The following is a 26,337-nucleotide window of genomic DNA, read 5'->3' as shown; positions in this document are numbered from 1 at the left end:
AGTTCAAAATCCAAAGTCCATTAGATTTTAGTAGAATCCGTTCTCTGCTGTGGAAAACAGATACAATATAACAGAGGCAAAAGTATCAGTTTGTCTTCCATCAGAAACTAGAGAGAAAATGCATATGTGGCCACCAACTTCCCTTGCAGTTATGTAGCCAATATAGGCAGACATAGGCAGTACTTAAAAAGTTAAAATCTAAACATACTCCTTGGCCACTAGAACTTGAGTAGTTGGCGAGACTCCATCAGAATGCCATCAGAATGCAGTGCACCAGGGTTGCATTTGGACAGCACTGTGACGGAGTGCCGTCACTACGGTTGAGTATGCGCTCTGACTGCCATACCAACGAGCCTGGCTCTTTGGCGTCGCGGTCAAAGTTGCATGTTTGGTACCCTGTAGACCCGGGTTCGATGCTGGGTGGGGTGACTGCTCTCGCCCTTCGCTACAAGCCCGCATACATTTAAGATGGGTCAGTAGAAATATCCCTTTACAACATTTCCTGATGGCTGCAGTGCATGCTTATCTTTATCCACCAACTGCGCATGGACCGTGTCCTTCAGGTTGGTTTCTTTTGGTCTCAGTTAGTCTTTCTTCTAAAGGAACTACAAGGAGAGAAGTTGCGAGCCAATGGGAACCTGCGGCAGACAACGTTGTGTAACCCACCCCTTCCCACCCAGCTGCTCCGCTCGCAGATCTTTTCTGGGCAGGTGTGTGACGTCAGCCTAGCACTCAAGATTAGTCCCCATCACTTAAGCCTTCATGTCTCTCCATTCTCTCCAACAGTCCTTAAAATGCTGACATTTTACAGTTTGACAGACATTTCACATGTTTGAACTTAATGACTGAAAGGAAGAATATGCCTGCTCTGTAGAAGTGATTTTGCTCAAATGTAAGATTCCTCTTTTCGGGTACAGATATACAGTATTTCTCTAAGTGTAATATGCTGCGCCCTGGAATCCTAGACAAATTTTCATTATAACGATAATGGTAATGTAGAAGCATCATACATTTTGATGCAACGCTGTTGTTTAGATGTAGCTTGGTGAGTTCCTTATGTAAGTGTTTCTCACTCTCCTTACAAAACCCTAGTGCCAGCAGAATAACCCCACCAGGGAGCTGAGGTCCCTCGTCAAGGAGCTGCGCAGCGTAATCGATGAGGATGACAGATCAAGCCCCATCATCAGCAAGCCTCCAAAAGACAGACCCTACAGATCAGATCTGTAAGTAATCCCCTTAGATAGCATACATTGGAGTCACTGAACCGTGGACAAGAAAACCATAACTACAGTATTTGCTGGCTTAAATTTCAGTACCTGCTGAATTACATGGTTTAGCTAATCATTGTCTTGACTTAAAACACATCTTTGTGTGATATGGCAGTGGTAAACTGGCATCCCTGACTAGAGGTGTCTAGCCCTCTCATAGTTCTTGAAACCAAGGTGATGACATTAAACTCACTGTCTGCTGTTCAATTCATTTTCCATAGCAAATGTTAAATTATTCAGTTGTGAACACTAAATGTTATTTACCCAAACATTTCCTTGAGAGTGCAATATCAGATTTTTCAATTACTGCTTAATTTCCATTATCAGACGAAACTGTTTTAAAGCAGAAATTTATTACTAATTAGGCAGGTAAAATGGGACAGCTTTAAAACTGCTCCAGTATTAAATATGATGAATAAATACAACATGAAACTAAGTAGGGAGGTTTTTGGCGTTGTGTGTCCTCCAGAATCAGGTGATAAAGGACAGTATAGGCAATATGGCAGGTACCAAGAAGAACAACAGTAGTAGGTAAGAATGCAGATGTGTAGTGAAAGTTTCCTATCTCCACAATGTCTAAAGTCATATTAGTAATATAGTGTTCAAACTGTATCACAATGTTTGTGAGTACAGTAATGTTTCTCTATAAATCTGAAAAGGTACCAGCTGCTAGAATGTGGCCTTAAGTCTGTGTAACTGTTCACTAAGCCTGTGCCCTAATGCAAGTGAACAAGTCTGTACTTGACAGGACATCACATAAGTATATGCCTGAGGATGGAGAGGAAGGGTGCTATGTGGAAGAAAATTTGGGTCACTGCACTGTCATCATTCCAGAGCTCCTGACAGAGCAGGAGAAAAAAAACACGGAAGTGTAGAAAAAGTAGAAACAGTCCTCTGGAAATCATGCAGGAATCATACTGGTCATTGTGTCCTCTCCTGTGATGATCTTTCCCATTATTTACAATCACAGTTCCACTGTTTGGAAAATGAGGATTGGGGTTAGCATGGAGGAAATGTTAAAGCTGTGTGCATGAAGTAACATTACATGTGAAGCTAAAAACAATATTATTTCAGTACTTCCAATTTCCCGTTAATATTCCAGTTTTAGCAATTTAAGAGTAAAAATGTTATGTTTAGAATTGAAGAATTGTTTACATTGTAGCAAATAGTGATCCAGCTTGGCAATGGGAATTTTTTTAACTCTTGACAAATTCCACTTGATAATCAGATGGAATTTACATTGATTCAAATTAGTGTGAGCCTTTGAAATTCAGGTAAAATCATTCATCACAATTTCTGTTGACGTCTATCAGCACAGACTAACAGACACCTTTGACCTTGTTACTCGGCACCATTTTGGGGGGAAGCACTCAGGGCAGTGAGCAAAAATTCCATTTTGGTTGCAGCTTAGGCATGATTGCATATGAGTATTCTCTGAGCATAACCATTTGTGGCTTTACTATCCCTCATCTGGACTGCAGATCCCTGCTCTGTGCATGTACTTCTGCTGCTTCAGTTTGTATGTGTGTGCATGGGCATGTATGTGTGCTGTCTGCAGGGAACCACTAACCCTACACACCGCTGATCTGGATGAGGGGATCATGAACAACACCTTCTTCAGCGACGGTGGGTCTCTGCACTGTTGCACTCTAGTAAAATCGATCCTGCATGCTGTGTTGCTGTTTTCTCCTTTTTGCCTCAGCTGACCTTCTGCATTCAGCTGTATATAGAATCTGGCCCTTGTTTTGTCTTTACAGCTATCATGTTCAATATATACACTACTCACAAAAAGTTAGGGATATTTGTCTTTCGGGTGAAATTTATGGAAAATGTACAAACTTCACGCTACAGTGATATTATATCATGAAAGTAGGGCATTTAAGTAGAAGCATGCAATGGTGATTTCCTCATCTCAAACAATTTATTGAAACAAAAGCCCACAACAGTGGTGGGTATACCACAACAAAAAATGTCAATGTCTCAATAACTTGTCATGTGCCCTTGAGCATCAATTACAGCTTGACAACGACGTCTCATGCTGTTCACAAGTCGACTTATTGTCTGCTGAGGCATGGCATCCCGCTCTTCTTGAAGGGCGGCCCTCAGGTCATTGAGGTTCTGGGGTACAGAGTTACGAGCCTCTACACGGCAACTCAGCTGATCCCATCGGTTTTCTATGGGATTCAGGTCTGGAGAAAGTGCAGGCCACTCCATTTGAGGTATCCCAGTCTCCAGCAGCTGTTCCCTAATGATGCGACCTCGATGAGCTGGAGCATTGTCGTCCATGAAGATGAAATTAGGCCTGTGTTGTTCATGCAGGGGCACAATGACTGGATTAATGATGTTATTCAGGTAGTATGGGCTTGTCACTGTACCATTCACAAAGTGTAGGGCAGTTCTGTATTGACTAGACACACCTGCCCACACTGTAACACCACCACCACCAAAGGCTCGTCTGGTGACAACAGTGGCTGATGCATAGCGCTCTCCTTGACATCTCCAACATCGTTGCCGGCCATCATTTCTGCTCAACGTGAATCGACTTTCATCAGAGAACAGCACTGAGGCCCACTGGTCCCTCGTCCAGCGTAAATGCTCCCTGGCCCATGCAAAACGATGACGCCTGCGCCTGGTGGTGTGGTCAGGTACCCTTGCAGGTCGTCTAGCATGCAGACCACGCTGATGTAAACGGTTTCGAATGGTCTGACGTTACACTTGGGTGCCTCTCACCTCCCTTAAATGTGCCTGGAGTTGAGTGGCATTCATCATCCGGTTCCGCAGGGCACTGTTCACAATGAAGCGGTCATCAGTGTGGGATGTGGCCAAAGGACGTCCACTTCTATGCCTTTCTGTGACTCTTCCAGTCTCTCTGTATCTCTGTTGCAACCTGCTGATGACACTCTGTGACACTCTAAGCTTAGTGGCCACTTCCCTCTGAGAACATCCTGTTTGAAGCCTCGCAATGGCGTGGTACTGTTGATCAATTGCTAGGTGTCGTCTTGGTCTCATGATGTCAAAATGTGAACAGCATGATGTAGAGGACTGTTTAAATACCAATTCTAATTGAACCAGGAAATTTATTGGTCGATTCATGGATCAAACACCTGTTGTGAATTTTGCCGTTCAGCTCCTTGTTAGAGAACAGCAAGTTGTGCAAAAAGTACTGAAACATTGAACAGTTGGACATGTGCATTCAAAAGCTTAGAGAAGGTCAAATTAAGTTCACCTGTAAAGGTTATAGTGCATTTTAGGTTCATCCTGAAATTTCACCCGAAAGCCAAATATCCCTAACTTTTTGTGAGTAGTGTATGTTGCTCTTTTAAAAGCAGCTTCACCAAGAGAACTAAATTGACTGCCTAGGGTCAGAGTGCTGTAAAACGGCGCACAGGGCGATTTTTCCTGCCCTGCTCACCTTTCACAGCTGCTTAAGGGGTGTGTTGCTCAACCACTGGGTCATGATCCAAAGAAGTTTGTGACAGTTTTTTTTTTAATGTCATGAGAGTGGGACAAAAAGCTTTTTGTTAATTTTAATTGAGTAGCAATTAGTAAATGTTTTAATCAAGCAACTGTACAGCAGTGACACCTGCTTTTGCATTTTTAGGTTGATTAATGTAAAGAAAGTTACAGGTGTAACAAGTTGCCTTGATCATTTTATAGCTAGCTAATTGTTATATTACTAGGCAACTAGAAACAATAGCCAGGTAGCTAGCAAGCTGTGTATTATGGCAAGCTACACTTATCTTAGTGGCTATCATAGAAGATGACTTTCATTGAGAAGAGCTTAACAAATTGGATCCACATACAGCCAGAGACTGGACATGCTGACACTTCTCACTGAGGCACCTAATGTAGTTTCCAACAGCACACATCTGTGAAGTTGGATTTTCCACAGTTGTTTATGTGAAAACAAACATGTGGAGTGTCACTGCCTGATCCTAATTGACTGATTTCCCTGACCTGCCTTTGTTGTGTTGCAGTAAATTGGCATGGACAGTTTCTGCAAATCTGAAAATTGCTAGCAATATGTGTCTGAGGGAATAACTATCTACCTAGCAGATGAAGCCTCCATCACCACATGCCAGTAAATAAGTTTGCATGTAGCTAGTTAACACCTTGCTAACCTTCTTACCTTAGATAACTGGCTACCCTGGTGGTTAACCAGCCAATTCACAGCGGCTCAGTGTGGGCCCTGATATGGTCCTCACAGTAGAAGTGAGAAAAAAACCTGTTGAATCTTGCAATTCCTCATGGTTCTCCTTGGAATTATTCAGTTCATTACAGACGTTGAAGTGCCACAGTATAATCAAGCAGAGATCAGTAAAACTACACTGATTATATAACATAAAAGAATGTTGACAGAAAGGTTATATTATAATCAGAGAATCCTTTATTATAGCATCCCATTTTTTCATTTTGTGTGTTTTTTAGTTACTTTAGTTATAAGTTGTACTTATAAATAGAAAAAAAACCCAATAATTTACATGTATTAAGTAGATTTCAACAGTTGGATTTTCCTCATTTCAAACATGTTTTGAAATTTGACATAAATGACCTTGGTTTGGTAAAATCAATTTTCTGAGAATGTTCAGCCTCTAGGTCCAAACTTACCCATGTGTCCTAAAGTCATGTAGGTTTGGTTAATAAACTGGTGTTCTCTGAATCCACAGGCTGTGAGGTATCCTTTACTGTCGCACCGCGATACACATCCTCGCCACGAGGCTTGGCATCGGGCCGAAGGTCCCCTGTACACTCCCTGCTCACGTCGAGCCCCCACCCCGCAGCCCCACTGCAAGCCCATCTTGAGAAGGGTCCTTTCACAGACCTCCACACAAGTAAGTCTCTTCAGTCACAACTGAAAGATACAGTGATTACCCAGATGCTGTGTCTCTTGATCAGCGGCATCTTTTTTGCATAATGGTTGGGGTTAGGATTAGAAGGACCTGTTTCACATCCTGATTGATGGTGGCAGAAAGAAGGCAGAATTAGAGTTCTTGAGAGGAACACCCAGAGGCAGTCTCAGCCATACCTAAACAGGTCTTCAGGTCCGAAATCATCACGTGACTTGGAAGTTGGTCCAGGTGCTTTAAAATTTTTGTTCAACTTAGCAAGAAAGTTGACAGCACAAAGCAGACTTTACTTTACTAAGGAGCACAACACCATTGTTGTAGTACATAAGAAGTGGATTCAGACATCCCAAAAAAATCTGTCTAGTGATGGCTGAACTTACTAAAAAAACTTGTGACTTAGGTTGTCAGCAGTAAATCAGCTTTCAACATTGCTGGGGTCTAGGGATTGGCCTGTCTGCGGTATAAATAGGCATCACCTGTGTATCAGTAGATTCGCAGTTGTTTATCATAACTGGTGGTTAGATTAGGGATGAATTCTCAAGGAGTTTCCTGAGTTAGCTAATGACTGAAAAGAAAAAAACAAAAAATATGGAGATCATGATTTGGCTGCATTGTTCCTTGCTTCTAGAAAGGGAGTTTTTCCTCGCTGCTGTTGCCCATAGGCTTGCTCTTGGGGGTTCCAGCCCGGGATCTCTAAAAAGCCTCTCTGTGACAAATTTCACTACAAATAAAATTCAGTAAGTCTTCAATAAGTCTTTGTCTGCACTACCAAACTAGCTAGCCAGGTATATACTTTGTGTGTACAGGTAGCTCCCAATAATTTATTTTAGTATAGTTTTTGAGTACTGTCTTATTTCAGATGCCATGCCAGCATCATACTGAACCAAATGCCATAAAATTCACAAATTCCATGCTTTCTCTTTTATGTACAAAAATATGAAATGATTCATTAAAGTTTTCCAGAATTCCAGGCAACACTAAAATGCATAGGGCTGGCTTTGTTTTTGGAGTCCACTTAACTAGTTACATGGCTTCAGCATCTTTTCTATTTAATATGGGAGGTAGCTAGCTAGGTGATCAAATCCTTTTACCTGTGATCCAACTAGGAAGGGTTGTCTGTGTTTGTACTGCTATAACTTATGTCTTAAATATTTTTATATTGTAATTATTATTTATTTTATGAATTACTCTTGAGATAATAAAGATTGAGATAATTAAGAACATTGAGACAGTTAAGACATATATTTTGAGCTCAGTTAACCATTTCTTTGTAGATTTGGACGAATGCTTGGGTCATTGTCATGCTGGAATTTCGTGTTGGAGTTTATGCCTCCCTCTATCTTAGCAAGGGCTTCAGGACCTGTGGATGTAAAAACACCTCAAAATATAATAGACCACCAACTGTATTTCACAGTGGGCATGTTTGTTGGCTCAATGTAACCTTGGCTTTTTTAAGCTATACATAATGTTGAGTATGTCAAAAACCTGAATTTCATTTCATTTAACCAGTTCCAGTTGTCATTCAGTTGTTATTTGCCCAAATTTATGTGCCTCTTTTTGTGGTTTGCCCTCAGAAGAGGCTTCTTTGCAACCTGATAATGAATGCCACACTAATGCAAACAAATTTGAACTTTCTGACACCTTGTATCCTGAAGATTGAAGTTAAATTACCATTAACTTATGGTTGCCTCTAAGCCTGTGGTGGCCAGATAAACATGTCTTCATCCTGACAGGGAAGGGTGGCCATTGTGTCCGTCATCCAGTTAATTTCTTTGGACAGTAGAGTGCAAAAAATATAGATTCAGCCTTTTAATTCATTGTTTGTTACCTCCTTATACCCCAGACAAACAGGCAACCTTTGGGTACCTCTATACTCTCTGAAGCTTCCATTGCAATTGTAAAAGAGAGAATGTTGGTGTATATTTGTTTGTGGTGTCTTTTATTTACAAGATTCAAGGTGTACATAAATGTGACCTAACTGTTTCTGGAATAAATCCATTATTTGTGAAGAAAATGACTTTGCTCTCTACTATGTTATTAATATTAAAGTATAATTTTTTTAAATTCCGAAAGCAGAAAAAAATGATCCAGCCTGTACCTTTTTTCTGATATCACACTTTTTGTTTGTGTGGTTCAACTGTGTTGCAGTTATTTTGGAGATCTAATGGTGGTGTGAAATTTTCTACACTGCACCAAGCATACTTGGCACATTCTCAAGAATCGCCTGACTTCCTTGGACCCTCCCCAGTGTCACCAGTTTGCTATTTTTAACCAACAGCTTGTAAATATTCCTAGCTGAAGGTTGAGGACTTCTATCAAATGGCTAAATAGCCTCCCCTTGTTCTACATGTTTACTGAAGTTAATCGTTTCAATTGATATTCTTTTTTTGAAGTGACACTATCTATGCTGCACTGTGTGCATGCATTGTTTTAAATGTAGTACCCTCTCTTGTAAAGTACAGGTCACTTTTATTATATGGATATTATATACATTTTAATACATTTATAAATTACTCTTGACAAGCAGTGTCTGTATGGGTAATTTGAACTTCTTTTTGATTTCTCTATATGTGTGCAATCATGAATCTTTTGCCTGTTTTGAGTACCCAAAAACAAACTCAATTTACAGGAAAGGTGTGCAAGAGGCTGCAGGGCAAACTGGACAACTTGGAGAGCATAGTGGAGGACCTCCAGAGCAAGGCCCAAGGTGTGGCCCACTTTATCCATGTCCTTGGGGACCATGAGTCTTCCCAGTGTATATACAGCACTATCATGTTGCAATATATCTATTGTATGCTAATAGCTCAGGTTGAAAACTTGATGCAATACTTATCATTTATCAGTGTGACACATTCACCATTGTTGAATTGATTTTTTTATGTATCAGAAATGTGGAATCAACTCTATGTTGCAAACAGCTTTCAGTTTTTGATATTCTTTTTTACTTACAAAGCGCAATACTCCTACTGGAATGGAGGATGCCATTCTGTGTTTTACCTGCAGACAGTGGAGCAGTACCTGGACCAGATTTCCATTAGAGATTGGAAAATGAGTCTGCTCATTGTGATTTCTTCTTGTATGCACCAAGGTTTTTTTCAAGGTTAACATGAGTTCAATGAAAAGATGGAACATACAGATTAGATTTTATTTATTAGATCAGTTTGAACATTTTTACATATTTCCCAATTATACAGTACATGTATTAAAGCATTTCAGGTTCAGTACATTCATTGCTCAAAGGTACTACAGCAGTACTCCACCCAGGATTTAAAACCTGCACCTTGCTGGTTGCAAGCCCAGTGGCCTCTACACATTTGTAACTATTTAAGTTCACATGCCAGAAAATGTACATTTTATTATTGGTGAATTCCAAGTAATATGGAAACATTTTTGTTCTGTTTCTTTTCATAGAAATGTCCTCCATGATAAAGACTGAAGAAACAAAGATGGGGAGAGTAAAAGACAGAAGCAAGTTTTCGAATGGATTATCTTCTGTTTAAATGCATATGATTATATTACACTGTGTAAAACTTGGCCAAATAAAGCTGCTTTCAGATACCCTATGTGTAGTATTGTTTTAGTTAGTAGAATTATTTGTGACATTCCAGAATTCCATCATTAATTAAATGTGAATTCAAGTTGTCTGGTCTGTATTTAGGCTTAGTTTTATATCAGGAGTAACTATTTTATGCTTTTAATACAATATTCTACAGTTTCATTTTTAAAATAGACTTTTATAATATTTTAAAAGTGTCTTGTTTTTTTTCTTCTTCAATGGGCAACCACTGCCTTTAAGAGTTTACCTGCCATAACAGTAAATGTTTAAGAATAATCACGGTTCAGTACAGAGGTCTGTTCTTCTATAGTGGTAACGAGGGATTTTTGATACTGTGGGCAATGTTCCTAATGTGGCTAATGAACAACTTAGTGTTCACTATTTAGATGCCAACTAATTAGGGGGCATTGCCATCTTGGATGTGTTTCTCATTACAATAGTGGAGAGAAAAACACCTAGAAACTTAATTAAAACATATTAAATACTTAATTCAACTTTTAATTCAGTAGTTACTTTCCTAATAGTTGTGAAATGTAACTTCACATACTATAAATATGTATACTATACTATATACTATACTATAACCTTGCATACTACAAAAATAACCTCAGAAAAGAAATTATATCAAGGTAATTCTGGGCAGAGCAGAAAATAGGAACTAATATGATCAATCAATATAATAAAACTTCCTTCAAGTAAATCAGTTGCCTAAAATCACTAAAGCATCTCATTCACTGATCTCACACTGATCTGTGGTACTTAGGTAAACATACAGATTTCAGCTTCTAAAACTAAAAGGAAATTTATCATGTCACATCAAACCACAAAAACACAATGCTTTTAACTCATTGTTTGAACGTAGGCAGTACAGCTCAAAGGCAGTTTATTTCCATTTTTTCATATAGATGTTTTTTCTCAGCTACCCCATGTTTGATACATATCTATATTGAACTATATTGTAATTTTAAATTACAAAAATGTGTTATAAGTGGGTAACAGGTTCCTAATGTTAGCCCTTGTTTTGCGATATGTGTCACTGCAGTCACCACATTTGATGCTACATTATTCAGATGAAAACCATACTGTTGTGTGGCTTATGCTTAAATCTCCTCTGCTATTCAGAGGTAGCCCCATGATTTGTGAAGGTGAATGTCTCCATCACATCTTGTCTCCAGGTTATGGTTGTTGCATTCTTCCCAGCGTTCTATCTTGCCATGCTCCAACAAAACAAACTTCCACTCTACGTGACTGTTCACTGGGAGGGAGACGGAGCCAACCCAGAACCCATTGTTGGCCTGACTGAGTGGGAAGAAATTCTCCCAACCACCAAGCTCCTGCAGGTTCCCTGTCACAGCCAGGAGTTGAGAGGGTGAGCGGGTGAGGAAGTGTGTTTGGAAGCATACCATTACCGACTGGGGCATGGGGTGCACAGCCGCCACCTTCTTACTGCTGGTGCCCCCATCAACTGTGGTGGCTCTGGTGTCCTTCAAGATATCGACTTTAGAATGGCCCAAGCCATCTACTGGCACCTTGGGCTGCTCTTCCAACTCAGCAGTGTTCCACAAGGATTTGTCGAGACTTACCTCAGGCAAACCCTCAAAGATCTCTGTCTCACTTGAATTCAGCGATTTTTCATCATCATTGGTAGCCTCCATAATGTTTACCTCTGATTTCTCACAGTTATCATGTAACTGACCAGTCAAATTGCCTTCCAGGTCATCCACATTATTACTCAGATACATATGGTCACTTGATTCTTGGAGGTTGACCATAGTTGCCTCAGTTCCATTCCGATCATCCCCATCCTCCTCTGGCTTGTGATTCATGCTGCTGCTCAGTCCCTGCACCACATTCCTGGACTCTTCATCATCATTTCTCATCTCTAAAATCGGATGCTCTTGATGGTTGCTCACAGTGGCCTGTTGTATATTTATGTCTGCCTTCTTGAATTTCTCCTGCAGCTGTCCTTTCAAGTTGACACACTGATTCTCTGCCCTCTGTTCTATTTTGACATCAATATCTTTCACCTCTGATGGGTTACAAACATGTTCTTGGTGGTGACTTAGGTATTCCTGAGAGTCACTAGGACTTTGATTATGATAGCTGAAATCCTCCTCATCTTCATACATAAGTTGACCAGGGTGTTTGTTGTGATTTGCCACGTGATTTTCATGGTTGCCCACTTGTTGCTCATTATTACTCACTAGTTCACTCTGCTCATGGCAGTCACCAAGATGCCCAGTCAGATACTCAGTATGAATGCTAAAATCTTCCTCATGACTGACCAGATATTTGTTTTGATGCACAGGATGCTCAGACACAGGGTTAGAATAGCACTCATTAGCAACATGTTGGTCTAGCATATCTGCTGTTGCAGCATATGGATCAAAGCATTGGTCTTCACCTGGCACTGATAGTGCTGCCCTGGGTTCCTTGATATGACTTTCCGGGGAATGCTGTGCTTCTCTATTTTCCAGTGGTTTCTCTAAAACAAAACCCAACATATAAAATTTCATTCATTGATTGGTTCACTCATTTAATTTCATTTCAGTCAGAAAAAAATGATTAAGCGTGCACATTTTTGCACACTTTAAATATCACCAAGACTTTTCCTACATAGGAGACAACTAAAACTTACAAGGCTTTGCAGTCTTATTGTTGGGAGGCAGTTCATTACACATTTCTAAACCTTTTACAGCAATTAATTGAAATACTAGAAAACACACGAGTTGCCACTTCCAGTATCTTTACTGTAACAGTCAATTGTCTCTTTGGTGTCTATGTTCTTCTATGCATGTATTCTTGCATTAAGGTCAAGGCACCATCCAAAAAATACAGCAAGCCATGATTTGTTATTCTCAACATTTTCAATACTTTTATTGTGCCACAACTTTCCACAGACCTGAAATTGTATGGTTTAAATGTATGATCACTTGAAATAGTCTGTTGTATTCTTTATATGATTTTATATGGATTTACACTGTGGTAAAATTAGATTACTGCTTATGGAAAAAGTGCTGCACATAAACATTATTGCTTTTCAAGTATCGCTGTTCAGCTAAATCCAACTTCTATTGTTGTCTTTATTTTGTATACACATACTGGGTTTCCCTGAATGTCCTGCTTAAGCTTATATATTTATCAACTCTTTCAAGCACCTCATCATATATTTTAAGTTAAGGTTGGTAGTGTGTTGCTAGTGTGTTGCTGCGTGAACAATGTTCACATTTTCTCAGTGTTAATCTTTAAATCAACTTTCCTTCCTTAATATTTGCTGTATCTCCTCTCCTGATTTGCTAACAATAATGTCCATGCCTTTATAATTACCTTACTGATTGAGCATTATCAGCTCTTCAGGCTTGTTACTTGCTGTAAATAAAATGTATTGTGGTATTGTATTGTGGTTACTCCCTGTTTTCGGTGCATGTCTTTGTGTACATACTGTGCGTTTCCTCCACTCCATGTCTTTTTATCGCTATTATGATTTCAAGCAGTCCTACAGAACTGTCGTCGTCAATATCAGGTAAGTAAAGAAGATTGTTTAATTCAGTGGTTACTTGCCGATGAACGTGGCTAAGGACATGATGCATGTTCCTAAATAGCGACAAAGCTTTTCATTCGTTAAGCAACCACTGCTTAACACTGCTTAAAAACGCCAATAGTACTGAGACACCTGCCGCGTATTTTTCTCTTTTCACACTGAACACTAACATGTAAAGAAGGGCGGAGTGGGTTCACCTCTGCCGCAGGGAGTTCATTTGCAGTACGTAATAAATCAAGCAAGGGGATCTAATTTTGCCGTCATGCTCCAGAGGCATGCGCAGAACTTTTTGTTCTCCAAAATCAATTTTCCGTTGCAATGCTACCTTATTACTTCGCCAAATTCTGCTTCATTTCGATTGTCTCTGTAACATGAACAACTAATCCTTAGATTGAACACAACTTTGATTAAAACATGTTTCAAGCGTAAATAAAGCATTACCTGTAGATTTGTCACCGCACCTTTCTTCACTTGCAGCTTTCTCAGCCTGCGCTACCTGCGGCACATTTGATTTCCTTTGACCCCTCCTGATTCTGTATATGATGTATACAGCGCCCATAGACAAAGTTACAATAATCCCAAGTGCCACCGCTGGCCCGTATTTTCCCATTGTACAAAGATAATAATTTAGCCCGTGCTTGTCCATGGAAACGGGTTTACTCGTTTTATGGATCATTGCTGGGCTCACGGTCCCCTCTCTATTCTGACTCCGAGCGCGTTGTGACGGTTTCGTCTGAGTCCCGCTGCGGCGAGGAGTAACCAATACCCGCGATCAGGTGAGTATGCTAGCAAGTGGAGCACGAGCAATTTGCAGCCGCACCATAAATAGGAGAAGGTGGCGAGGTAGAAAACCGCACAGTTCAGCTAGATATTCTAACCACTGTTTTATTCATATTTAATAAGAACCATTGATTTATCTTACCAGAATGCTGTTGATTTTTTTCAACGACAGGTAGTGTTAATGCAAAGGATTCTTTTTATATTATTGGCATTTAGCAGATGCTCTTATCCAGAGCGACCTAGGCTACATCAATTACAGATTTTTACAATGTTATCCATTTATACAGCTAGATATTTACTGAGGCAATTGTGCGTTAAGTACCTTGCCCAAGGGTACAGCAGCAGTGCCCCAGTGGGGAATGAAACCGACAACCTTTCGGTTACAAGTCCTGTTGTTAACCACTATGCTACACTGCTGCCCCTTTTTCGCCTTTCACTGAAGAATTTTTTGTACAGTAAGTGAATTAAATTTTATGTTAGATGGGGAAATTTCTCTTTTTGGAAGGATCTTCCATGACTTCAAGAGGAAGGCATATGAGCTTAATGAAAAATCAAAGGTCAAAGTTAAGATAAAATGAATTACCATTTAAATTTACGATGTACCAAGACTGGATCCTACATGACAATTTAAGTACATTTTTTGGTTCCTTGAAATAGTAATGCAATGTATGTAATTTGTATCGTGTCCAGCTTTAGACAGAATACCTTTACCTTCTTTACCTGATTTAGTGAACAGAAAAAGGTTCATGTATTGGACTGATCCTACACCTACCACCCAATATTTGATCACTCCAACCTTGGTTAATGGTATAGAGCAATATAGAACATTCACATCATTATTAGTAACAATAAAGATAGGCAGTACACTAGTGTGATGCATGAGCTGCAACACCTCTTATGGATCATTGGTTTACACCATGAGAAAAATATTATTTAAGGCTACCTTGATCATTGATCATTGTTAAGTTTTATTAGGACTTTAGTATGATGTACATATGTTGCTCTTTAAAATAATTTTTAGGAACTCTGTTTTCTGCGTTATGTTTTCATTTCATAACTTTTCTAGCTATGTGTACTGTTTTTCTTGTTGTTCCTGTGACATATTTAGTGTGTCATGTCAAGTTACATTTCTATGAGAGTACATAATTCTTTTTATTTTATTCAACCCTTATTTAACCAGGTAAGTCCCAATGAGATCAAAAAATCTCTTTTTCAAAGGAGACCTGGCCAAGAAGGCACCATCACATAGAGTTACAGACAAAAAAGAGTCAATTTATAAAGCATCAACAGGCAATGACAATATACCAATAAAAGGCTCCAAGAGACAGAGCTTCCCAAGGGAGAGACAAGAACACACAAGAGATGGAATTAGAGAGAGAAAGACAGAAAAGATAAAGAGAAAGAGAACACTTCCAACAACCTCATCTTCCATAGCTCTAATAACAGATTTGACTCAGAGAGAAAAACCAGTTCCTTTAATTTTAAATCTTTTGCAGGCTATTCCACACAGCAAGTGCTAAGATCATACAAGATTTTACCCATCTCTGTCCTGACTTCAGGGACAGTCAGTAGAAAGGAATCTTGTAATCTCAGGTTATATAAATAAACATGTAGCACTACATATTTCTGCAACTGTGGCACTACTGGCTTTTTTTGGAGAATCTTAATGTTACCCAATGGCAATTAAATTGGTATAATGAGACACAAAACTGTCATATCTATGGACTTATATAAATAGGAAACATTTAACAACACCTGCTGTTACAATAAAACATAGAAATGTAATCTAGAGTCAATCTGGAGTCAAAACTGAAATTTTTGAGTTTTGTGAGTAAAAGCAGAGCCAGCTGGGTCTGTCTCATTTCTTATCCTCCTTTTCTCTCGTTCTTCATTGGAAAAGAGTGAGCGGAGAACCTGAAACAGATGAATCAGTCAATTAATGCTGATGTTCACTGTATCATCTTTCACTAGTGATGTAGCCCAAAAAATAAAATGGTCATGTTTTTGTAGTTTAATTGTGCTGCTCTGGCTGTACTAGCACTATTTATTGCATGTTTATTGGCCCACTGTACAAAGTATTCCATTACCTTCATGTATAACCAGAGTCATTAAATACAGAAGAGTTGAGCTGAGAATGAACCAGTTGGGAAAATATCTGTTTTCCTGTTACTACACAGCTCATCTGGTGCCTATAGTAATCAGTTGCTAGCCAGCTAAATGCCTGATAAAGAGAATGTCACTACATATGCACAACACATTTCAGCACTGACTTTATGTACTGTGAATAGGACTCGTAAAAATGTTGTAATCAACCCAGAGTTCAATGAAATTCACATTGTTAATGATTATAGGTAAGACGGTAATGCAGGAAGTCAGAGCATGTCCATTTCCAGTCTTACCGCAGGTTCCCTGAGTCCTTTACTGATAATGAATTTTTTGAAGGCCTGAGCTGCATAACTCTGCTTTAGCTCCTCATCCTATAAAACAACACACAGTCATGTCACGGCTGAGGAATGGATTTGCTTTAGGAAAACACATGAAGTACTTAAGGGGCCATTTGGTGTGCTCTGACAAATATTACCTTGCCATTATAATTGAAAAGGTATGTCTGAAATGTATTGTACATTTCCTGTAAAAATTCAGAGCGTATCTGAAAATGGAAAGTAGGATGTGCTATGTACAAACCAACTCAGTGGTCCAGCAAGGCTGAATTATAAATGAGTGTATGAACAGATGTCCCTGGATTTTCCTCAGAGATGCTCATGTTGGTTCTGTTGCTCCCCTAGTAATTCATTTTGCTGATAAATACACAAAGCAAAGCAAAACCTTTCAAAGCAATGTCAAAAGAAGTGCTGGAAATGATTTAGTCAGAAATATCAGAGAGACATACTTGTTTGCTTACAACAGCGGAAAACTCTTGGTCTTTATTGGTGGTGGTGGGGTCTTGCACTGATTCATCTGTGATTCTTTTCCTGCTTGTTTTTGGTTCTCGGGACCAGGCTCCATAATTGATCTTTGCTTTTATAGAATGTCTCTAGAACACACAGTCAAGAGTAAGATACAAGTACAATAATACATTGTATATAGTATATTACATTACTGAATACTGTGACTTCATATAATTGTCCTTAATTTGTGGAGTATCATACTTAAAGTGTGTTGCATGGCACTGATTTTCTGATCAGCTATGAGCAAAAAGTCTGTGCAATGCAAACTGATCGGGTAGCCATGCAGACACCTCACACATTTACATCAGGTATTAAAATGTGTCCCAAATGTAGCCCAGTTCTCCACAATGTAATGGGATTTCTCTTTTCCCTTGCAATATGTAAATCATTGTCTGATGGGTGGGACAGTGGGTGTAATTCACCTGACAATGTATGTTAACCTATTTAAAATAAAGTAAAATAACATGATAAAAAAATCTGTCAGTTAGCCTACATAGGCCAGTTTATTTATCTACTGATTTTAGCAAAGGTGGTGTACTGACACATGTCAGGTGCACAAAAGATTGCAGCACTGTTATGCGTGATGCCAGTTTCATCATTAGAGGAAGAGACCAGCTACAAAAATTTACAACATTCATACAACAAAGATGCAAACTACACAGGTGTAAGAAATTATACCATTCTGCCCCACAATGTGTATTCCAACAGACACAATCTAATTTGAATATCTGCGTCATCCCAAATGGCTCTATTATCATAGACACACTGACAGGATGGTCCACACCTCTGCCGACACCCTAACAATTGGGTCAAACACAATGATAATCAATTATAGCATGGGACCGGGAGTGGGCAATCAAGAACCTTCTCAAACAAATGGTATCCTGACTTACCCAAACAAATGATATCCTGACTTACTCAAACACGGCAATCTGATTTCATTATCATACAGACAATCAGTCTGGTTCATTTAAATCAAGAGCATAACATATATTAATATTGCAATGGGTTTGAACGATCAGGGTTCACTCCGACACTGCTGAACCCAAAGTCAGTGCTTTTCACGTGCTTCGATACTGACTTTTACATCAACAAAAATTCTAGTTCTCCATCCTTTTTTTTCTTATACAGGTATAGAGCTTCTTTTGAGAGTTTAAACTTGCCCATCAACATCTGATCTTGCCCAACATCCGATCAGGGACGCATTTTAATACTAGGTGTAAATGAGGCCTTAAAAGACCATTATCTTTTTTCTAATCTACCACAGAAATTTTACTAGACCTTTCCTCTGATAACCTTCTTGTTTAACCTATGTTTTTCACCATTGCTACTAAACGAATGCTCAGTTTATTCAGAGAAATGTATTGAATCCCATTGAAAATGCCTGAAATCCATTTGAAAAAAAACATCAACCATTATTTAACAACTAATGCAAAGTGGATCCCTTCTACTTGACCGCAGCACAATACCAAGAAGCTACTGATAGTTTAAAGCAACAAGTACTCTTCTTTTAGCACCTCTTAAATATTGTGCATGCTGTATTTTCATTAAATGAATAAGAAAAGCTGTAAATTACTAATACTTTTACAGTTTACTGGTTATTGATTTATATCTATTATTGATATAAAATAACATGATATATAGCTATGTTATTGCAAAACTGCAGATCATTCAAAATGCAGCAGCCAGGGTTCTGATAAGGACTATAAAATATGATCACATTACCCTGGTACTCAAATCCCTGCACTGGCTTCCACTTTCTTTTAGAAGTGATTTTAAAACTTTACTCTTGGTGAAACATGGGATGGCACCTGAATATATTCAAGACATGCTCATACTGTACCAACCAGAGAGAGCACTGCGATCATCTTCTGCTGGCCTACTCTGTGTCCCAAAAGTTTGTTTTAAAACTAGAGGCCAGGCTCCTTTTAGTTTTTATTCCCCAAAACTGTGGAACACACACACAGAATATCAAAGACTCCCCCTCAGTTTCAGCATTTAAAATATACCTTTTTAAAAAGGCCTTTTATTGAGTTTCGTTTTATTTCTTTTATTCCCGGCTTGTATTATTTTATTGTTTTATTGTACTCCTGGGTTGGGAGGGAGTGGGGAGGAGTTTTATAAGAATTTATATATGGTGTATCCCTGTCTTATCTTGTGTTATCATTTTATTTAGTTTTTTCTTTCTGTAAAGCACTTTGTGTTACAGACACTTGATTTAAATATAGTTGCAATAAACTGCAGTTTAATGGGTAATATTTCACAAACACAATCCATTTTGTTGTATGCCATACATAAATATTGCAATCAAAATTAATTGTAATGTAAATTATTGTCAGGGAAAGAAGCACATCATGTACCTGGCAGAATTTTACGATTCTAATGGAAATTTCTTTTGAATTCTAGTGTTACTGTATGAAGCAGAATCCTTCAGGTTAACATACTGTACTTCTTATTTCAGTGCAGAGCAAATTTTCTATCTTTGACACCTTAGAAAAACTTAATAGGTCTGTAGTGCCACCTAGTGGATGCATTAAGCACACCCAGTAATCTAAATTCATCCTAAAATATATGAGGATGATGATTATTATAAAGAGGAAGCCTAATGTATCATCACTGAATTGCCTTTCATGAGAATGTAAGTCCTTGGTGTCTGCATGCTCATGTGGTGTCATGATTGTAGCACCTCGGTGTTGCGTACCTTCATTGTTCCAGGGCCCTTCAGTAAAGTGTCAGGAGAGGCCACTTTATGCAGGTCCTCTGCAGAGCTGTACAGCTCTTCTGGCACACTGGAAGGGTCCACTAGCCGGATGGGGAAAGTCAAGGAGGGCTTCCTCTCAAAAGCACTCAGAAACAGGTTTGCAAGGGTGGACTCACTTAAGTCGTCACTCTCATCACCCTAAAGCAATCAGTCAAAGGAATTAACAGGAAACAGGGTGCAATATGACGATTCTAATCCGCTGCCTGTTCTATATCCAAATCAATACCATATATAGTGGATATGGATAACCATAATCCCATGTGACAATCCTAGGTCTCAACTCTATTAGGCCAAATACAAAAGTCTTTATAAAAAGGTTTTTCTCTTTTGTATGACCTTGCTAACAATAAGGTTTTTTGTACAACCTAATTTGAAATTTTGATGACCAACTGCCCCAAAGCAATCCCTCCTTTGAAAAATTGTGTAAATATAATTAAAAAGAGAAATGTTTTTATAATGTAACATGGCATGAGTAGAAGTAATATATTCCTCTTTTTCTCTGGTTATTTTTTCAGCAGGACATTTAATTTGGCCAAAATTCTAGCAAATATTTATAGCAGATTTGAGCACACATGAGTGTCTACATACATAATAAAACCCAGAGAGCTATTATGAGTTTCATATTTTACTTCCTAAAAGTGAATAAAAAAATCCCAACATGGCCATTTTATGAATGATTACTAAAAAGTTACCTCTCACAAACATTTTTATCAAATATTTTATTTGATACTTTTATCCTGACAGCACTAAGTGGAAGCAAGTTAACTATGCAAATGATCACAATAACAGGTAGTCATATAGATATGATCCAAGACATGGACACTCATATTTAGAACAGTGACTGGAGCAATTCAGTATACCACATAATTTGATTAACCACGTAACAAAACATATTTTTAAAAAGCCAGGGTTATGTTATCACACTTTCAATTCTGTCTTCAGCAAGACAGAATTGAAGTCAGGAATTAACTGAGAAGATTGTTCCAGGATATCAAAAGGGGTGTAGCCCTGGGACCAAGGTGTGTTAGTCATAATTACCTGATTTCCCCACCCCTTTCTTGTCTCTATGTATACACCTTCATTGGGGTAGGTCTGAGGTGGAACGATGGTCTGGTTGGATCCCTTTGAGTTTCTGGGTTTATTCCTGTGGGTTGTTTGCAGCCTGTAGCAGCATTACTAAGGTAGGTCATGTTTATTTGTATTGTGTTTACCCTAGGATTTATTATCTTGTATCTGGTGTCTGAAAGAGCATAACATACTATTATTTTGGTAAATTAAATGAGGCGACCAAGTACAACAAAACGCTGGGTAAAGTACATGTGTTTCTACCTGCATGCAACTTCGATGCCCAGGAGATGCGGTGAAAGCAAGCAAACGGCTTAGAAAACAAGCCTCTGCTACTGAGCAAGTGGTAAGGTGCTCTCCTTTTATTAGTTTTCTCTTTTTATTTTGTACACTTTGTTTGCACTTATGAGGGAATTTGCCACAGAGGGAATAAGAAATAAGTAATGTGATGTTTCTCATTTGAAATATTTATTTGTCTGCATCTTTGACTTTGTGTATTGTCAGCCAAGGTTCTATTTGTTTTTCTTTTTAGATTCATGTTTTAAATTTAGTGCCGCAAGTGTCTAATAGTCACTCGATCCTGCCACCTATGGGGGTGTTCACTGCTGCAGGTGACTCACGGGTTGTGAACCACTTCCTAATACTTCCGCCACGTGGGGTGGTGTAGGAAGTAGCTTCAGGAACTATCTGAATTACTGTTTCTTTCAGTTAACCCCCTGTAGGTTACTGCATTTTTTTCAAGGATACTAATAGCATGTGAAAGTTTGAAATGTCTGACAATTGTAGGCTGCACCAAGAAATAACTCACAGCTAAGAATTTAACAGTCACAGAGAATGGTAAGCAGGTACAGCAAGTTTGTAACAACATATGGAAACCAAATCCTTTAAATACATAAATTCAATGTTGAATGGTGAAATTTGTCATTTGAAAACATTAAAATACATATTAGTCACACCAGTTCGAAGACACCTAAGATTCTCCCCTGAACACACACATACAGGACTCTACACCAACCTTTCTTTAAGAGGCACATGTATCCCAAAAATGAAATTAAATCCATCCCACATTGATATATACATTTTTCATATTCAAAATGACACTTTCCCACAAAAATTCCTTTTGTAGTTATGATTGCAACTTTAAAAACTGATATGACTGATAATTTGATTGCCTAGAGTGCTGGAGTGACCATACAGGACAAACTGTTTTCAGTATAGCAACACCTAAATAAAAACTACAAAGAAAAGAGTGCTGATAATATTGGAATTGCAATCTATAATGAAACTTTGTCATATTAGCTGAGAACTTAGCTGCAGATTAGCACACAGAATAGTATACTGAACTGCGAATACTAAAATACTACTTTGGTTGGAGTAAGTAATTGTCAGTTTCTAATTGCATAATTTGACCAGCATTCTAAATATAAACAGGAACATGAGACTTGTACTTTTTCAAACCATTAAGTAATCTTTTACAGAAAATCAAACAAAAATAAATATATCTATATACAGATATGAATAGATCTCTATACAGAAATGAATATACACTTTCTGTTTTAAGGAAGTTAAGTGGAAGCTTCTGGAACTGCATTGTTTCATAGTTTTTCCAAAGAATATACAGATGACTGGATTTGGATTATTGTTTATTGTATTTGCAAATAAATAATATTAACTAGTTATCTAGTATCTGACTTTCAAGGAAAAATGCAATATGCAAAACAGATTAGAAAATGAAGAAAATAAACAGCTAACTTCACAGAAATGAAAGCAGTAAGTCAGCATTAATATAAAACATTCACCAGTATAGTAAGATCAGTATTCTAGCTAGCAATTTATAACTAATTCCTGACATAATATTATTAACAAAGGGGTAGAGTCTGTCGGCTGGAAAGTCACCTGATTTGCCTGCTTCTGGCAGGATCTCCTGGCTAATTATTTAGGAACACTGCTCACTCTTAATTTGAAGGTATTTGAACACTAGGTTCAGAGTAGACACTAAGATATCAATGATTGCATTTTCCCAGTTCTAACATTATCACATCATTTCTGCGACGCTGTTTGGATGTTAATTCAATGCTGTAATTACCACGCTACCCAAGGTTAACTTTCTGAAATATTTTAACACACCAGTTGATGACACAAGTAAAGACATTGCTCTATACTTAATATGCCCCTTATGATTAGCCAGACAATTTTGAAACACTATGGCAAAAAATAATTTTTCCATGTGAAAAATTAAATATTGGCCCAAGCTTAGCCTTTAGATAGATGTTTGATAAATGCTAACAGCAGCTTATCAAACTGTTTTGCTCTTTTTCAAAGAGATACTCTTGGCACACCCTGTGTGTTCTTTTGATTCAGTAGCACTTACCAAGGAGACTACCCAGTCATGGAGCTTCTTTGTTACTCTCTTAATCTCATCCTCCAAGGATGGTGACTGGACTCTTTTCACTTTACTGGCTTGGTCTTCCTTGGCACTATTCTCCCTTGTCAGCAGCCGTAGGTAAGGATTCTTTGGTCTGGAGTCATCAGTCCTTGGGTCAAAGGTATAGATAGTCAGCATAATATTTCCCATGCCTTTCTACTACACTTAATCAAAATTGCAAGCATTCTTTGATGCCGTTCATTTTATTTCATTATGTGTAAACATACATTACCTATGGGTCAAATGAATGCTAAGGTGACAATATTCTGATGCATACTGCCCTCAAAAAGTTATGTTTTATGTCTGTATATATTTAAATCTGAATAAAGATGTTTTTTTTTTTTTTTTTACCAAAAGCTGAGTTAGACATTAAGGTGGGTATTTATTGCATTTAATTTAAATAAAAGGAAATGTTTTTGAAAATGGATAATACACCCAGTTCAAGCATGCCCTCAAAGCTTAGAAGTATTACCTATATCTAAAATAATGGAACTAAATACAAGACAACATGCATGTGAATTTAGTTCCTTTACATGAGTTGCATGAGTGCTGGGGTGGCAGTGCAGTACCAGCAAAGAAGGGGGGCTCTGTCCTGCTACCACACCCCCAACCCAACGCTCATGCAACTTTTTGTGGGCAGTGCTTCTGTAAATCTACTTGCATGACATTAGGTGATGGTACTGTGTCCCTTCCCTCTCCAGACTCTGCAAGATCATGGAAACTGTTTTCACAGTGCTCAGGACAATCATGTGCATGCTCCTCATCTGTACTGATTGGGAACCATGCAGTGTCCCTGTCCATGCTCATCTCTGGGTCCAGGAGAGAGAGGATCTGATCAAACAACTGGTGGGGGAAAGGCAAAACAAAACCATCACACACATCTCACAAGCATCTCACACCAGACACATAGAATTTACAAGTGGCACAGTTGAATCTATTCATAATTAGTCACAACTGTTAATTCCACATCTTAAAAAACATACATTCCATCTCACTTAAACTCCTTTATGGAGATAAATCCATGTTAATTTAACTTCAAACATAAAATGCAATGTAGAGCTGTGACAACCACACACAAAATTAAGTTTCAGTTAAATTGCTGCTCTTAAGATGCTGAAATTCAGATTCAATCATTTATATAAGCAGTACAAATTTAAACCAATTGAATTGAACCAAACTCAAATTCAGTTCAGTCCACTGACTCAAACTGTCCCATAATGTCAACAATTTACATTTTGCATTTACATTTAGTCATTTAGCAAACATTCTTATCTAGAGCAACTTAAAAAAGTGCACAGGCCTACAACAAGATTAGGCTAAGAGCAGAAATGCCAAATAGTCAGTATTGCAGCCGATAGAAGAAGTCATTACATAACATACAACATTCTGTTGAGTGTCATAGTTGGTGCAAGAGGGAGTCTGGGGTTATAGTGACCTTACTTATAGCCAATATATATGGATACAATCTGAATGCTCAGTGTTCTGAGTGAGTTTAACCCAGTCCAAGATGCGGTTTAAACAAGTTTTCGATCTACAACATAAGGTGGACAGTGACTGTTGTGATTGTTGTGGAGAGCTCACTCCACCACTGCGGGGCCAAAGAAGATGGCTCACCTCGGGAGACACGCACTCGTGCAGGTGCGGGTAAAGTGCGAATGGGTGCTGAGTGAGGCTGTACTCCACCTCGGCCACATGCTTTCGGCGCAGCTGCTGCTGGGGATTCTTCCTGGAGAAGCACACCTGCTCCTTAGTGAGCTGCTTCCTCGGTTTCTGCTCAGTGCCGCCCACGTGGCCGGGGATCCCGGGGACGGTAGGAGAGGTGCCCTCCTTGGTCTGAGTAAAAATGTACTCTCCTACAGGAAGAGGGTAACCATCTCTGAAATCGTCAAGCCCAGGTTTTAAGAATCGCCAGCGGCGGGAGTCCAGGGCACCAGAAAGACGCTGCTTGTTGTTCTTTTCTTTCAGATACTTCGTGTGTAACCTTTCCTTGTACCTAAGAGGAAAGAAAGAAGTGCATACATGGTGAGATTGGCAGAACAGTTTGTCAGTAATGAAGTCTTCAATATTACTGATACATTTGTCAAAATTGTTCATCATAATAGCTCAGTGTTTGGTTCAACACTCCATTTTGAACTTATTTTGTTAGATGTGACTATTTATTTATTTTTACATGGCTGGTCTGCTAAAGAACAATATGGCTGTAAATAAATTGACAAATGCTACGTTGCTCTTTAAACTATCCATGCACTGTACTGACACAGCAAAGTTTAAGTCAAAGAACAGAAACTGAGAAAATATGTAGACTAGGTGGCCGCGACGTTATGCAGATTGAAAACTGCGAAATGACGGCTTCGCTGGTCGCTTTTTACGGAAGCATACCAGGGCAACAATGCTTTGTTTTTTAGACTTAAAGACATTAAAGACTTAAAAGACCCTTTAGACTTTAATGTAGAAATATTTTTTTCTCGAAATGTTTTGATTTTATTCTCGAAATAATTCTACTTTAATCTGGTTGAAAAAATAAGTGTACATATACATAAACACACAATGTTAGCTGGGGAAATTAGACTATATCGTAGCCTACAGGAGATTGAAATAATCGCACGCTTCCAATGTCTTCCGAGTAGCAAAAGCATTATTACTTATTACTACATTATTACTCGTTCTTGATTAACGAGTTACCAGACACCTAGTTAGCTATTTATCGGCCCTTTCTACTCACTGACTCTGTGTATTAAATGAGCCAAATGTGCTAGCTCGCTAGCCAATCTGAATCAGATCGATCCACTTGAAACTTCTTACCATGCATGTCGGGGAGCCTTTTCCGGCGGTGCAATGCCAGGCAACAACCCAGCCATTAAAATTCAGCTAGGTATGTAATATGTACTACAGGTGTTTAATATATTTTCATAAAGAGCCAGGTTCCTTAATTCTTCAGTACTCCAGCTGCTTGTATTGGAAAGCAACTTGCCAGTTGCTCTAAATTTGCTTTGTTAGAGAGGTGCAGAGTACACACACGCAGTGGTTACTAGGAAACAGACACTAGCCCAGAATCATGTATCTGAGTGTCTTGAGGCGACAAGTCCTGTCTGCCAAAATAAATTGGTCGAATGATCACCTATGGTAGGGGCTGTGAAAGCTCTGAC

General features: G+C 38.6%; 3 protein-coding genes across 3 annotated transcripts in view; 1 reads left to right on the top strand and 2 right to left on the bottom strand.

Annotated features, from left to right (window-relative positions):
• Positions 1–9,153, top strand: part of LOC118776505 (coiled-coil domain-containing protein 158-like) — a 35,517-nt gene extending 26,364 nt beyond the window's left edge. The window contains exons 18-23 of the mRNA XM_036526867.1: positions 603–710; positions 1,093–1,223; positions 2,827–2,894; positions 5,936–6,100; positions 8,745–8,822; positions 9,119–9,153. Coding sequence (XP_036382760.1) covers positions 603–710; positions 1,093–1,223; positions 2,827–2,894; positions 5,936–6,100; positions 8,745–8,822; positions 9,119–9,153 — 585 coding nt within the window. The remainder of the gene's footprint in view (positions 1–602; positions 711–1,092; positions 1,224–2,826; positions 2,895–5,935; positions 6,101–8,744; positions 8,823–9,118) is intronic.
• A 1,385-nt stretch (positions 9,154–10,538) lies between these two features.
• On the bottom strand, positions 10,539–13,984 carry LOC118777205. The gene is made up of 2 exons (XM_036527972.1): positions 13,654–13,984; positions 10,539–12,156 (listed from the first exon to the last, which is right to left on the bottom strand). The coding sequence occupies exons 1-2, from the start codon at positions 13,886–13,888 to the stop codon at positions 10,790–10,792; spliced, it is 1,602 nt and encodes a 533-aa protein (XP_036383865.1). The 5' UTR covers positions 13,889–13,984; the 3' UTR covers positions 10,539–10,789.
• zgc:158260 (uncharacterized protein LOC571389 homolog) lies at positions 13,911–26,129 on the bottom strand. The gene is made up of 8 exons (XM_036526865.1): positions 25,994–26,129; positions 24,806–25,184; positions 23,835–24,034; positions 23,138–23,300; positions 19,642–19,839; positions 16,883–17,026; positions 16,392–16,469; positions 13,911–13,997 (listed from the first exon to the last, which is right to left on the bottom strand). The coding sequence occupies exons 1-8, from the start codon at positions 26,047–26,049 to the stop codon at positions 13,911–13,913; spliced, it is 1,305 nt and encodes a 434-aa protein (XP_036382758.1). The 5' UTR covers positions 26,050–26,129.
• Between the last annotated feature and the right edge of the window lie 208 nt (positions 26,130–26,337).

This window comes from Megalops cyprinoides, chromosome 4 (genome assembly GCF_013368585.1).
Source record: "Megalops cyprinoides isolate fMegCyp1 chromosome 4, fMegCyp1.pri, whole genome shotgun sequence".
Classification (NCBI taxonomy): Eukaryota; Metazoa; Chordata; class Actinopteri; order Elopiformes; family Megalopidae; genus Megalops; species Megalops cyprinoides.
The sequence above is the reverse complement of the archived record's forward strand: the minus strand, read 5'-3'. Positions and strand labels throughout refer to the sequence as shown.